The 13219-nt window shown below is 47.4% G+C and overlaps 1 protein-coding gene across 1 annotated transcript in view; it reads right to left on the bottom strand.

Moving 5' to 3' along the window:
* Positions 1–13219, bottom strand: part of malrd1 (MAM and LDL receptor class A domain containing 1) — a 31266-nt gene that overhangs the window by 10253 nt on the left and 7794 nt on the right. Inside the window, exons 11-21 of the mRNA XM_047023892.1 lie at positions 13045–13168; positions 12807–12977; positions 12414–12573; positions 11138–11294; positions 10913–11023; positions 9991–10204; positions 9634–9881; positions 8222–8501; positions 5781–6026; positions 4990–5147; positions 1072–1252 (exon numbers count right to left, since the gene is read on the bottom strand). Coding sequence (XP_046879848.1) covers positions 1072–1252; positions 4990–5147; positions 5781–6026; positions 8222–8501; positions 9634–9881; positions 9991–10204; positions 10913–11023; positions 11138–11294; positions 12414–12573; positions 12807–12977; positions 13045–13168 — 2050 coding nt within the window. The remainder of the gene's footprint in view (positions 1–1071; positions 1253–4989; positions 5148–5780; positions 6027–8221; positions 8502–9633; positions 9882–9990; positions 10205–10912; positions 11024–11137; positions 11295–12413; positions 12574–12806; positions 12978–13044; positions 13169–13219) is intronic.

Genomic DNA, 13219 nt, shown 5'->3' with positions numbered 1-13219 from the left:
TTCTTTTTCTGCTCACCTCAATCCATCCTCTATCTGTTTGTTGTTTGGCTCCAGAGACCAGGAACAGCCACAGCAGAGTAAACAACAGCAGACTAGGCCACAGTCATCAAACACTGCTCCTGCTGCGCAGCCTTGTTTAAGAGAGAACATCCCAGACAGGGATCAGCCGGATAAGAAGTGTTTGTGATGCGTGCGTGTGTGTGTGGCAGTGAGGATAATAAATGTCCCATTAGAGTGAGAAAGGCAGAGTTTCTCAAGGTTGCAACAATGGAACTGCTCGCAAACCTATTTTGCATGTGCACCATGCAACCATGTAAGTATGTGTGTGTGTGTTTGTGTGTGTAAGGGAGAGAGTGTGTGTGTGAGTTTCAGAGGGGAGCACAGCAGAGGTATGGCCAGTTGCCATCTTCTGGCTAGACCTCTGCCAGGGCCTTCTTACTGTGTTAAACTAATGTGAAACATCGGTCTATGACAGAAACATCTAGAAAGAGCATGTGATCCCCTGTCATCCCCTGCATGTGTATGTGGGTGTGTGTGTGTACACAAGTATGTGGGTGTGTGTGTGTGTATGACCTATGTATGGCATATTGTTGCCACATCTGTCCAAAAGAAAGGGTTTCTGACTGAGTAGCAAAACAAGTTTGTAGCAAAAGGAGATCTCTTCAATGCACGGCTGAATGTCAGTTGGCTTGCAGGGCAACTAGAGGATCACATTTAAACGCTGCCAGAGAAGCATAATCTCATTTAATCCACATTATTCAAGGATGGCCGCAGGTACTGTTCAATTCACAACATCAAACGTATGATTTCATGGCTTCAACTTCAGTTCCAAGGAACTGTCAATGACACAACCAAAATGTAATTAGGCTGTGTTCACGCGTGGTAATCATAAACTCATATCCTATAGTTGAAGACGATAAGTGAATTAACTCCATTGGCTTCCAATTAGCTCTTTCTATAAATCTTTTAATGTCTGAGATCCTCATCCCATGAGACGCCATCCATGCCAAGTCATATCCCAAGACAAGGAAGACAAGAAATAGTTGCTGTAGTACAGTGTGTGTTACTCACTAGGGGCACAGTCTAGAAACTCCAGATCATCCAGGGAGGCCCCTCCGCCCAGGTCTGCAGAACGAACCCCTTCGAAAATAACCTCAAAGTCTCTCAGTTTCCTCAAAGGAACCTCTGCTCGGTTCCACTGCTTTCCCTGGTTCCCTGTTCGGCTCCACACCTCCGTCAGAGCATTCTCGGTCTGTGGAGAGGGGTAGAAGACGTACAGAAGAGGAGAGAAAAAGAGGTGGAGAATAGAAGGAGGTGGAATGAAGTGACAGGGCAAGCCAAGCCTTAAACAGGGAAGTTTATTCAAAGCTGTAGCACTTAGTGCTTTTAAACAGTAAGACACTATGGAGCTCAGAGTGACTCATAGAAGGAGCTCTGCTGCCTCGAATCAAGGCGGCCATTGTGGAGTGGTCATTGTAATGACATTGGAAGAACATAATTTGGCTCTCACCCTCAGACCAGACACTCATGTACAAACATGTCTCTGGTCTGAATGAACTGTATTAGTTGCATTACGACATATAGGCATTAAAACCCAGGCTCAATGTTTTACCAGTAAATCCTCTGTCTGTTCCCATAGAGCTGTAAAGGCCCTTCATCCCAACTAATAAAGCTGTGAAACAAACTGTATGTACAATGACTTCAAGGCTCCTTTATGGCTATGTTACACACCAGTGTCTCAACTGCAAGGATTTTGCAAGTCATTTATCCAGACAGCTAAATAGAGCCTTGAGTTATCTTTTAATTGAAAGATAATTCTCTTCTAGATCTGACTGGTACACTGTCATCTCACACGATTAAGGATAGTGTCATGGATCCTTTTTAGTGGACAGTGGAGGATAGTGTCATCAGAAAAGTGAAAAATGGTTCTTATTTACAGTTGACAGTAACACTCATTCTAGCGTGTCCTATTGGGATGTACATCAGACCATTTAGAGACATGCATCAGCTCCTGTTTAATCTTGGGTCTACATACAGACCTGCTGAAGAAGCCACTGCCAAACCACTTAATGGAGGCCTGATGGTTCCAGGGGTGAGGAAGGCCTCGTATAGACTGAGAGGACTCCCATGGTGGAGGCAGAGGGGATATGGATTTTGGAGTTGTGCAGTAATTGACTGTCTGAGAGTAGAGACAATGCTGACGATGATGCAAACACAGAAACTATCTTCATTTGTATCTTCTTATTACATTAGGATGGCAGACATCTGGAATGATGAGGATTCAAGTTGCTCCTTCAAAGAAGATAATAAACTTTGATAAACACCAAAAATAGCCAGGACTCAGCAGTTACAAGTGACATCATAGATTTAGGTTATCTAGTCCCTGTAAGGACAGAATGTGTATCCATATCTGACCTCCCTCTGTTCTAGTACTGAGTGTAACACAACAAAACAAGAAGCTAACCTTAGGCCTGTACCATAACACTAGCTAATCAGCTGTAAATATATGTTTCTGCCAAAGGGCTCAGTACACTGCAGAGACAGGAGAGAGAGAAGGGGCTGGACTTAATCTACTCAAAACAGAGGACAAGCAATGTCGTGTTCTGCTCAGCAGTTTGAAAGCTTATTAAACTGCCCCCCTGGGGTGAACCGCACTTTCTGTCTGTTGGACTCTTCCCGTCCTCTGCCAATGGAATCTTTGTTAGAATAATCTTGTTACTGGGAGGGTGAAGCCTGTATTAATATATTGTCTCATTGAAATACTTATCCAGATTTATACGGGATATTGGAAGCGAACAGGACCTTTACATACCAGTAGTGCAGTACTGAGGAGTGTCTGCTGTGACCTGTGATTTGATGCCTCAATGCAAGCTCAATCAGGGTGCTGATCAGATCAATTTGAAAGATCATTTTCTAAGTTCATAGTCTGGCAGTGTGACAGCAAATCCACTTTGTGCCTCAATCAGAGAGGACGTACAGTTACATAACTTTATTTCAGTATCACTGATGACAATTCCAGGAGTCTAAACGAACTGGGTAAGTTGTAATATCACCTCAGAATAAATATTCCATTGAAATCTCCCATAATGTCTTAGTATATTGAATGTCCTGCTAAGCCAAAATCCAATTTATATTCATGGCTTTTTCATTTTATGGCAGTGTTGGCAGTCGTTTGGTTGTCAGCTCACCTTCAATCCAAAGTACATCCACTTTTTTCTGCTCTTCGGATAACAAAAGGGATGCAAAGTTGTGAAGCCAAACTTGGAAAGTTTCCCAACAGACTGATCATTTTCAGACATGAATTTACACACTATGTGTGTTCAAAATCAATATACACAGTGAACCACAAGCAAATGTGTGTGTGTGTGTGTGTCAGTACAACCTTTTGAAATATCAATGCACTGTAAACAGAGCAGATTTTGAGAGAAACATCTGGGCCACAAAACAAGTCAACATTCAGATGGGTGTAATACTGTCTACACTCTGGGTTTCCAACATTCATGCTAACTGACATGCCATTCACACTCCAACAACCATGTTACTAAAACATCTTATCTGACTCTACACTGATTCACTAGCCCTCATTCACACCCTCCTTTCTCTGGTGTGATCACACCATGACCTTCGAATCCATAACCACCACAGAGTCAACCAATCCCCTCGTCTCATTTCCTCAACCAATCGGGACCATTCTTAAAGGTTACATCTTGTGCATTCCGACCCCCATGAGAGGACCCATCACAGAGTGCCTTGCGGTCCATCTCATGTCTGTCTGTCTGTGGCAGGGATGTCACACCAGGGAGCCAGAGACAGATGCAGGCAGACAGGAGTCTCATGGTCAGAGCGAACAGCCAGGGCATCAGTTCAACATCTGATCGATGAAGCTTAGATAATGAAGCCGTGTAGTCAGATGGGAGGTGAGTCAGAGCCGCACAGGAGCAAATTTGCTCTACGCTCTGTATTACAATACTCTGCTCGCTGTGTTCGACTTGCTTTAATACTAGAATAATGGTCATACTCTGAATGTTATATTTGCTTGAAGGGATTTGTTTTACAGTGGCTGTGTAAAAGAAATGTATGATATGGGGGTAGGTAAGAGTCAGTGTTGTCTCTGTCTTCCTCATCACATAGCAGAAGCAGTCAGCAGCATTAGCATGGCGCACCGCTGCTTGAGGGGAAATGAAGAGCTTTGATGGAATTTACATGATGACTTCCTGTCCCGCCTTGCAAATTGCTCCGAATGGAGCTAGAGAATCACACACACACACACACACGTACACACACACTCGCATGCATACACAGAGTGAAAACAACCGCTGAACCAAAGATGTGCCGCACCTTAACCTTGAGCCCCACCCTTACGGAGTCTAATCAAGTCTGAGAGGAAACAAACCAGTCATCAGAGGGAGGAAGCCTGCCTGGCAGACTGAGCTTCTGTCAAGGTCCCACTCAATCCAACATGTGTGTTTGTACAAGGTTAAATACATGAAGGTGTGCTCGACTATTAGAAGCCCTCAGAACAGGCAAAGGATGAAGGCTCATGGGGGTAGGGGGTAGGGGGGTCTACTGGGGTACCCTTGGTCCAGATGGCACAGTGGCACTGCCTGGCTGTTATCCCCCCGCAGCAACCTCTCCCCCCCCCCCCCTCTGCAGGCTCTTCCCCTGACCTGCAGACACAGCCTGGCATCCAGAGTGCCAGCCTGCTGGTCTGTACTCAGCAGCATCATTGAGAGCATGGCAAATGGGCAGATGCTCTCCACTGACTATTACTGACGGAGCCCTTTTTCCAGAATTATTAGACAGAAATAACACCATGCCGTCATTGAGTAACCATGGCAGCCACTGCTTATTTTTCGAACTGGAGCACTCTGACCAACAAAACTGTCTGACCGATGTCACTGTGACATAAACAGTGCATGTCGTTATGACACACAGAACAGTATGTAGATAACATGGATGAACAAGACCTCCCAGAGACAAACCTCTTACCTTGACTAGTAAGCGGATGGTGCCTGATGCCTTCTGGGAGATGTAGTACCAGAAGCGAAGCTTGCAGATGGAGCTGGACTCCTTCCATGGAGAACTCTTCATGTGAGCTTTGTCTCCTTTCAGTCCCACAGGAGTGGCCTTCAGATAGACAAGATGTCCTGGGGGGGGCGTGTGGTGGAGGGGGATTGATCGTTTCATATGAAATATATACACAGGAAGACAGAGAGGAAGGGAGAAAAGGGCCATGGAGAGAAAGAGGGGTTCCAAAGAAAGAAGGAATGTGTGATGGAGGAAGAAAAAGGAGAAATGAGAGGAGAAAGAGGAAGAAATGGATGGGAAGAAATGGACAGCGGAGGTTAGCCTGACCAATATGCATTCAGTCTATTTCTCCTCAGGCTCATTGAGCCTCTGGGGATAAATGACACTGAGGTCAGTGGGGTGGGAGGGAGAGGGGTATGCGGGTCAGAATCCAATCAGTGCCACTGCCCTTGGTGTCACCCCACAGTGCCAGCTAGGTACCCCACAAGGCAATGATTAAACCTCCAAACTTAGGAGGGGAAAAAGTTTTGCAACTATCAGAAACTCCAAGACTTGAGTGTGTACGTATTAGCAATAGCATAAAGAATGTACAAGCTACAGCCATTCAATGCACTTGAATTCTTACAGATCTAAAGTATGACACAATAATTATATTGTTGCATACCTAGAATATACTTTTATCCAAAGTGACAGAGGGGATTTTTAACATCTTGATCTGCAGTCAAATACAAGTCATGACACTCGATTATTACCTCTCTCGTTGTTTAAAGTATGGTCGAATGGTGGGTGAACGCTTTTGTCAAAGCCACCACCCAAAGTCCAATCAAAGTTATCCGCCAGGGAACTCTTCCAACCACAGCGGCCGCTCTCGAAGGTGCAGGAAGTCCCACAATCCTTTTCATCTGTGCCGTCGCCACAGTTGTCTCTGAAGTCACAGAGATGCTTCGGACTAAAACACCGGCCATTTTTGCACTGCAGGAAACCTGGCAGACAAGGACCTGCAGTGAACACAAACATAACACACACACAACACACAGTAAGCCACAGTACACACACACAACTCACCACACACTGAAAACAAAATAAAAGGAAGGATGATTCAATCTGCTTTTCCCAAAGCCAGTTTATATCACAGTTCATTGCAGTCTTGGGTGATGGGTGATGGTGTTGAGGGTAATGGATTCCATATGAAGACAGGGGGGAGCCGGAGTAATCTTGGGGTCGGTTGGCTGATATGTTTGCCATGCCTTTTCACCCCCATTCATCATGAACAGCAGCTATCAACGGTCAGGGGTCAGACAGTGGAGGAGCAGAGCACCATTCCATCGAGAGGTTAAGCTGAGGCGCTCTCCAGAAATGCTACAGTAGATTATCTCCCACAATAAGAGTTCCTGCATGACCCACAGATGTCAATACATTCTTGTGCAATTTCATCAGCTGAAAACCGTGTTCTAAAAAATAAAGGAGACAGCTGTACTCGTGGACAAGTCTCGTGACTTCCTTTACAAGGAAGTGGAATTCACTTGGAAAGTGGAGGGTAACCCAAGTGAAAACATCTCATCTCAGTGATGTATTAGTTTCTCTTTCAGTGGCTTAGGAGGACAAAGAAGTGGAACCTTAAGTCCGGCTCAGCTCCTATTGTATGTGGAGGAGGAGAGGGTGGGGGAGTGGGGGAGGGGGGAAGGGGATTAGATGAGAGAGTGAGGAGAGTGGAGTGGAGGGTGTGGGGTCGGCGGGCGGAGGGGTGGGGGCGGACGGTGTTCGGGAATCCATGATGGTTCTGAGCCAGGCATTCCAGCGACAGGGTCAAAGAGAGGGTTGGGGAGGTACTAGAGAGGGAGATGGGGCATGATGAGGGGCTGGGGGGGGGCAGTAATTAAAGCAGAAAAAGGGAAATAAGTCTCTCCAGTTTCTTTGTTCCTCTTCAGGTGCAGACGACCAGAAGGAATCAGCTCTACCGCACGGCCTCACTGGAAGACAGGAAGACCCCTCTCCAGTCTAGGTAACCATACTGGCTCACAGCCAATAATGAACACACATTCACAACATTCCCCAGAGGAGAAAAGCTGTTGGCTGCAACTAATGGCTGCTTCGTTTTGAGCTACACTACTGCTGTAAAAAGGACAGCCCCCCCCCCCCACACACACACACACACGCCCATTATCCTTTAATACAGCGCTAGTTACTTGTCAGTCCTTTCTCTGCAAACGTGAGTAAACTTGTCAGCATAGTAAATGCCATCCTTACTGTTTGCCCCCGTTGCCCTCTGCCACAAACCCCTGGCCAACCTGAAGAGTACACTGCCCCCTGGTGGATGAACGCTACAGGAGAGGCAGACACAGAAAAGCAGACACAGAAAAAGCTCCAGTTTTGTTGAGTCAACCAGTTCTGCTTGGCTAGACCATACCCCGAATCGTTTCTATCTTCTGGTCCCACTTAGTCCTTGTTTATGGACAAACTTCAGCCCAATGGCTCCCACTGGCCTGCGAAAGCTCACTGAGGGATAAAGACTCTGAGGAGAGGAGGACTCTGAGGAGAGGAGGACTCTGAGGAGAGGAGGACTCTGAAGAGAGGAGGACTCTGAGGAGAGGATGACTCTGAGGAGAGGACTCTGAAGAGAGGAGGACTCTGAGGATAGGAGGACTCTGAGGAGAGGATGACTCTGAGGAGAGGAGGACTCTGAGGAGAGGAGGACTTTGAGGAGAGGAGGACTCTGAAGAGAGGAGGACTCTGAGGAGAGGATGACTCTGAGGAGAGGACTCTGAAGAGAGGAGGACTCTGAGGATAGGAGGACTCTGAGGAGAGGATGACTCTGAGGAGAGGAGGACTCTGAGGAGAGGAGGACTCTGAGGAGAGGAGGACTCTGAAGAGAGGAGGACTCTGAGGATAGGAGGACTCTGAAGAGAGGATGACTCTGAGGAGAGGACTCTGAAGAGAGGAGGACTCTGAGGATAGGAGGACTCTGAGGAGAGGATGACTCTGAGGAGAGGACTCTGAAGAGAGGAGGACTCTGAGGAGAGGATGACTCTGAAGAGAGGAGGACTCTGAGAATAGGAGGACTCTGAGGAGAAGAGGACTCTGAGGAGAGGGGGACTCTAAGGAGAGGAGGACTCTGAGGATAGGAGGACTCTGAGGGGAGAGGAGGACTCTGAGGAGAGGAGGACTCTGAGGAGAGGGGGACTCTGAAGTTTACCCGGAGGTGACGGAGGCTCCCCTGGAGAGGAGGAGGAGAGCAGACATCCAGACGAGAAGGTGATGTCATCCAGACAGACGTCCCCCTTAGCGGTGTGGCCGACTGTGCCCTCAAACATGACCCGGAAGTCCACGAGGGAGGCGAGCGCGATCTCTCTGCGCTGCCAGTAGTTCCCCTGGTCTCCCGTCAGGTTCAGGAGCAGCAGGGGAGAGGAAGAGGTCACCTGGAGAACGTGGAGAGATCCGATGCCGACTCCAGACATGTGCAGGTAGAAGCGGATCTAAAAAGGAGCATGCTGTTTATTACGTAATATAATATGATTTGATGCAATAGGGTACAGTATGATATGGTATATGAGATGGTATGATATTCAACTAAAGGATATAAAATGGTCCGGTGTGTCATATTTTATGATTTGATCTGATCTGATGACGTGAGAAACCTATACTGGTTTTCGGTGTCAAAGTGTTCATGCATTGTACATTCAGAATAGTCCAAGGCAAAGTTGTAAAATGTCTGGGTGAATGATAAACATGAGAGTCACAGTATGCTTTACAATTACCACAGACTTTCTGCTGCACCCTGATTAGTGGATGAAAAACAGTGGTCTCCTAACCACAGACCAAGAGAAGGAAGTTGAGGCCTATTATTGTAGAGGTAATTAGTTTTCATGAGACCGGTCCTCCCAATAGACCCATTTGCTTCCCTCTTCATTTCCTGTATTCGTTAAGACCTGTCCACAAAGCCAGTTTCTCCAACACAGGCTGGAAAACGAGTTCTACAGAATGACTCTCCTCCAAAGGTCACCTGACACTGGGCCAGAGAAGTGAGGCAAAGGCAGGACAATAGAGGCAGCTGCTGTTGCTGCAACCAAACTACTTCCTCTCCGTTTTCTCCCCTTCCCTCATCTCATCTCTTCTTCATTCATCTCCTATCCTCTGCTCTGCTCTTCACCTCTCCTCTTTTCTCCTCCCTCCATTTTGAGTAATTGGAGTCTGTCAGCTGTATTTTGAGATTGATTGACAGGTCTGCCCTGGAATGAAACAGACACTGCTACACATTGTCCGGAGCAGTAAGTCAGGAGGTAGGTTCACACACACGTACACACACAGGAGGATGTAAGACTCTGGCTCAGTATGACTGAGAAGAGAGAGGGTGATAAACCCGCCTTCCTATCTGGTCTGAGGGGAAATGCTGACATTGTCCTTCAGGAATATTTGATCTTTACAACCTAATTATCTTATAAAACTGATCCCTCGTCTTCAAACTGGGTTTGACTTTTTCACCTCCAGCCTCAACTCCACCCTTCACCTTCAATTTCAACTCCACCACAAATCCAGGAAGATTTCTGTTGACCCCTCTCACTTATTGCCCTCTAGATGCTGACCCCTGACCCCTGACCCTTGACCCACTTTGCACTGCTTGCTCCTGTGGCTGAGGAGGGGTCCTGTGATGCGAGCGGAGTCTCCGACCGCCTGGGGGAAGGAGGTCTCTAGGTAGAGGTAGTGACCAGACGGGTCCCGCAGGGTGTGGTCTGTGGAAGGCCCTGTGCCAACCGTAGGGGTGCTGCCAGCTTTGATCAACCAATCAAAATCATCCTGCTTGCACTGGCGCCAGGAGCAGAGGTCAAACTCAAAGTTGCAGCGTCCGCTGAATCCCTCTGTGAGAGGAAAGAGAGAAGTCGTCTCGTTCTACTTTTGTTAAAAAGTCGCAAAGAAACCCTGGTCAGCAATAGAGGCATTTTTGATCAGGCAGGAGAAAAGCCTCACTGCAGATGTAGAGGTCCTCGTCAGAGCCGTCGCCACAGTCATCGATTAAGTCACAGAGGTTGCCGTGGGGGATGCAGTGCCCGTTGGCGCAGGCATAGTCCTCAGGACCACAGGGTAGCCCAGGGGTGAGGGGCGGGGCACAGCTCTGGAAGGCAACGTCGTCAATCACCACGTCTCCAAGGTAGCTGATTCCACGCTTGGCCCGGAACACCACCTGACCAATAGAAACAAGCCGCCCTGTCAAACCTCCTTCAAGACTTCAAACAGTCAAGCCTCATAGAGTGACAACTAGCCAGAACGAGGTATCACCCAACAATCACTGCTAGAAGGCCTTCAACACACTGGACATGTATGGCATCAAACAAACATTATTCAGAGCCATTCAAAAGTTCTAATTACATAGAGTTGGATGTTCAGACAACACTTTAAGGGCAGCTGTCTGTTAAAGGGCTCTCTGAAGAGACAGAAAGGGCACTGCGCGTCTCTCTGATAGTGAAAAAGCGTCTGTTGGAGACATGATGCTGGGGTGTGAAAGGTCATTCCAGACACTAATTGGCCTCTCTGAAGAGTTGAGCTGTGTCTGCCAGACAGAGGGAGGGAGGCTGGTAGATATCAGAGGATACCGACACAAAGGACATTATTATGTGGAGCTAAAATGACAAGTCTGGTGCTAATGTCCAGGTCCTGGTTTTGTTTAATGAATGAACTAGGCTGACCCAATCACAAGGCTTCACAGACATAAAGATGCATCATAAAACGCAACACAGACACAGAATACTCTGACAAAGAATACAATAGCTCTGGCTAAAAACAAACATTCACCCAAGAACAACAGACTGACTTAACCTTGGATAAGCTCTGGATAGGAGCATCTGCTAAATGACTAAATGTAACCTTCTGTGTAGCAAGATGATCAACAGACCTGGAAGTTGCTGGATTTCCCCAAAAAGACCTCTCCACGTCTCCATTGGTTGCCTTGGTTACCGGTCTGCGACCACACTTCCTGGGTAACATTTCCCAACTTCAACAGCACCTGATGATGACGACGGCAAGGTATTCCCATCATGGTCATGTGATACAAACCATTATTCAACTGACAGTCTCTTGTCTGAGTTGATTTTTAAAGAAGCGTGATTGGTTCCCTCACCTGCAGAGCCCCCACTGTGAACCCACTCATGTGGTACCAGAATCCCAGGGTGCACTGGGGCCCAGTAGATGAGATGACGGGAGTCTGGAGGTCAGTGATGTGGCCATAACCACCGTTAGAGCTGTCAGCATACATGTACCATCCCTCCTTACTGCCCCTGGTGGCAAAGGTTAACCTTGTTTACATTTTACTTTACACCTGATGAAGTATTGGGTGAAGGTTGGATGTTTAATCATTTTTAGCACTGTTTGTTTGTACAATATATATATATCTACCTGGAGTGAGATACCAGTATAATCAGTATTAATACATGTGTGCTCTCCCTCATGGGTTTAGGTTGGTTGAGGGGCAGTTCTATGGGCGCATGTGAAGCCCTCTGTGACATGCTTGCGTGTAAAAAGGGCTATACAAATAAATTTGATTTGATTTGATCCCTCATCACTTTCTGCACACCTCTACAAATCTTATAATCGAAACCCCCCTAATTTAGCAGGAAGCACTGCTGTTTCCAATCTTTATTTTCTGCTCAACCGTGAAATGGAATGTTTGGCCATCTCCAGAGAGTATGAGACATATCTGTTCTTATCAGACCTATCTCTCCTAACACACTCACACACACACACACACATACCCACACACCCGCATACACACATACAGTTACGGCGGCATAGAGAATTCCAGTCTCTTTGATCCTAGTAGCTGAGCTCTACTAAGTCTTACATTCTGTCAGTCAAAGAACCATGGGTGAGTGGGGCCCTGGGAATCTCCTGCCTGTCTCATCCATCTCCATGAGCTCCCATCACCAGAATACCCATTCCCCTGCCCCCCTACTCCCCAGCCCACTGCCCCCCAGAGGGAAGAGCCTTCCCAGGGCTTACAAAACACAGAGCTCCGCTTCTCTCTCCGTAGAGCCGGCAGAGCAGTATCGATTGGTCACGAGGGAAGTGTAAAGGACAACAGCAGGACTAGATGGGACTGAGGGCTGAGAGATGACTGCGTCTGCTCTCTGGCCCAAAGTCCAAGTAGATGAAATTACGGGAATAGAAAGATTGAGGGTAGTGAGGTAGAGGTAGCAGGAGTGGAACAACCATTCTGATCTGTCTCTTTGTTTTCAAGGACCTCAGATGAGCTATCACACCAATTCAAGGTCCCCAGCTACACTGCCCACTCTAGTTCAGTGCCCATGGCAAAGTGGACAGCAACACTCTGAGTCAGAATGTGTCTATCCCAGAACCAGATGTGTTAGGTGTGGGAAAACTTGATGTAGAGTGCTCACAAGGTGTGGTCGTTGACGGGCCGATGGTACTGCTCCCCGTAGTGAATGGTTTCCCCCTGGTCAGGGAGCCATATGAAGTAGTGCTGGTTGTTGGATATGGCGTGACAGCTGATGGTCCATCCACACTGGTCACCCCCCTCAAAGTCACACACCTCCTTCACTGGAGGGAGGAAGGAAGGGAAATTCCAGAAAGAGAGAAATAGAGAGAAAGTGTGAGAACATTTATTCATTTGGGTACAAGTTTAAACTCAGCACTTTGGAGTTCACATTATGGGTGGGCAATTAATTTAGCTGCAAACTTACACGTAATAGTCATAAAGTGAGGTACAGTTGTAATAACTTTAACTAATATTCACCATATAACTGTTCCATCTGAGGTGTAGCAGTACTCACCACAACTGAACTCATCTGAGCCATCGGAACAGTCATGTCTGAAGTCACACACCTTACTCTGGTCCACACACTCCCCAGGGGCCCCACACACAAACTCCCCTTTGGGGCAGCTGTGGGGCTGGGCCGTGGGGGTCATGGTGGGGGTAGGCGTAGGGGTGGGGCTGGGGCTCACTGGTGGCAGGTCCCCTGAAGTAAAACAAACACGCTTAATGTGACAGCACATGGGACACAGCGGGACAGAGTGGGATGACTGAGTGTGGAGGTTCTAAATTACCTTCATATGGGACGCAGTCAAGGAATGAAAGGTCATCAATGGCGATGTCTCCATTGAAGTCATCACCAACTGTGCCCTCCACCAAAATCTGTCCCAAAAAGAAAGAGGGGATGGGTGAGGGTGGGTTGAGTGAGGGGAG

The sequence above is a fragment of the Hypomesus transpacificus genome, chromosome 8, assembly GCF_021917145.1.
Source record: "Hypomesus transpacificus isolate Combined female chromosome 8, fHypTra1, whole genome shotgun sequence".
Classification (NCBI taxonomy): domain Eukaryota; kingdom Metazoa; phylum Chordata; class Actinopteri; order Osmeriformes; family Osmeridae; genus Hypomesus; species Hypomesus transpacificus.
Note: the sequence above shows the minus strand (reverse complement) of the source record. Positions and strands in the feature narration are given on the sequence as shown.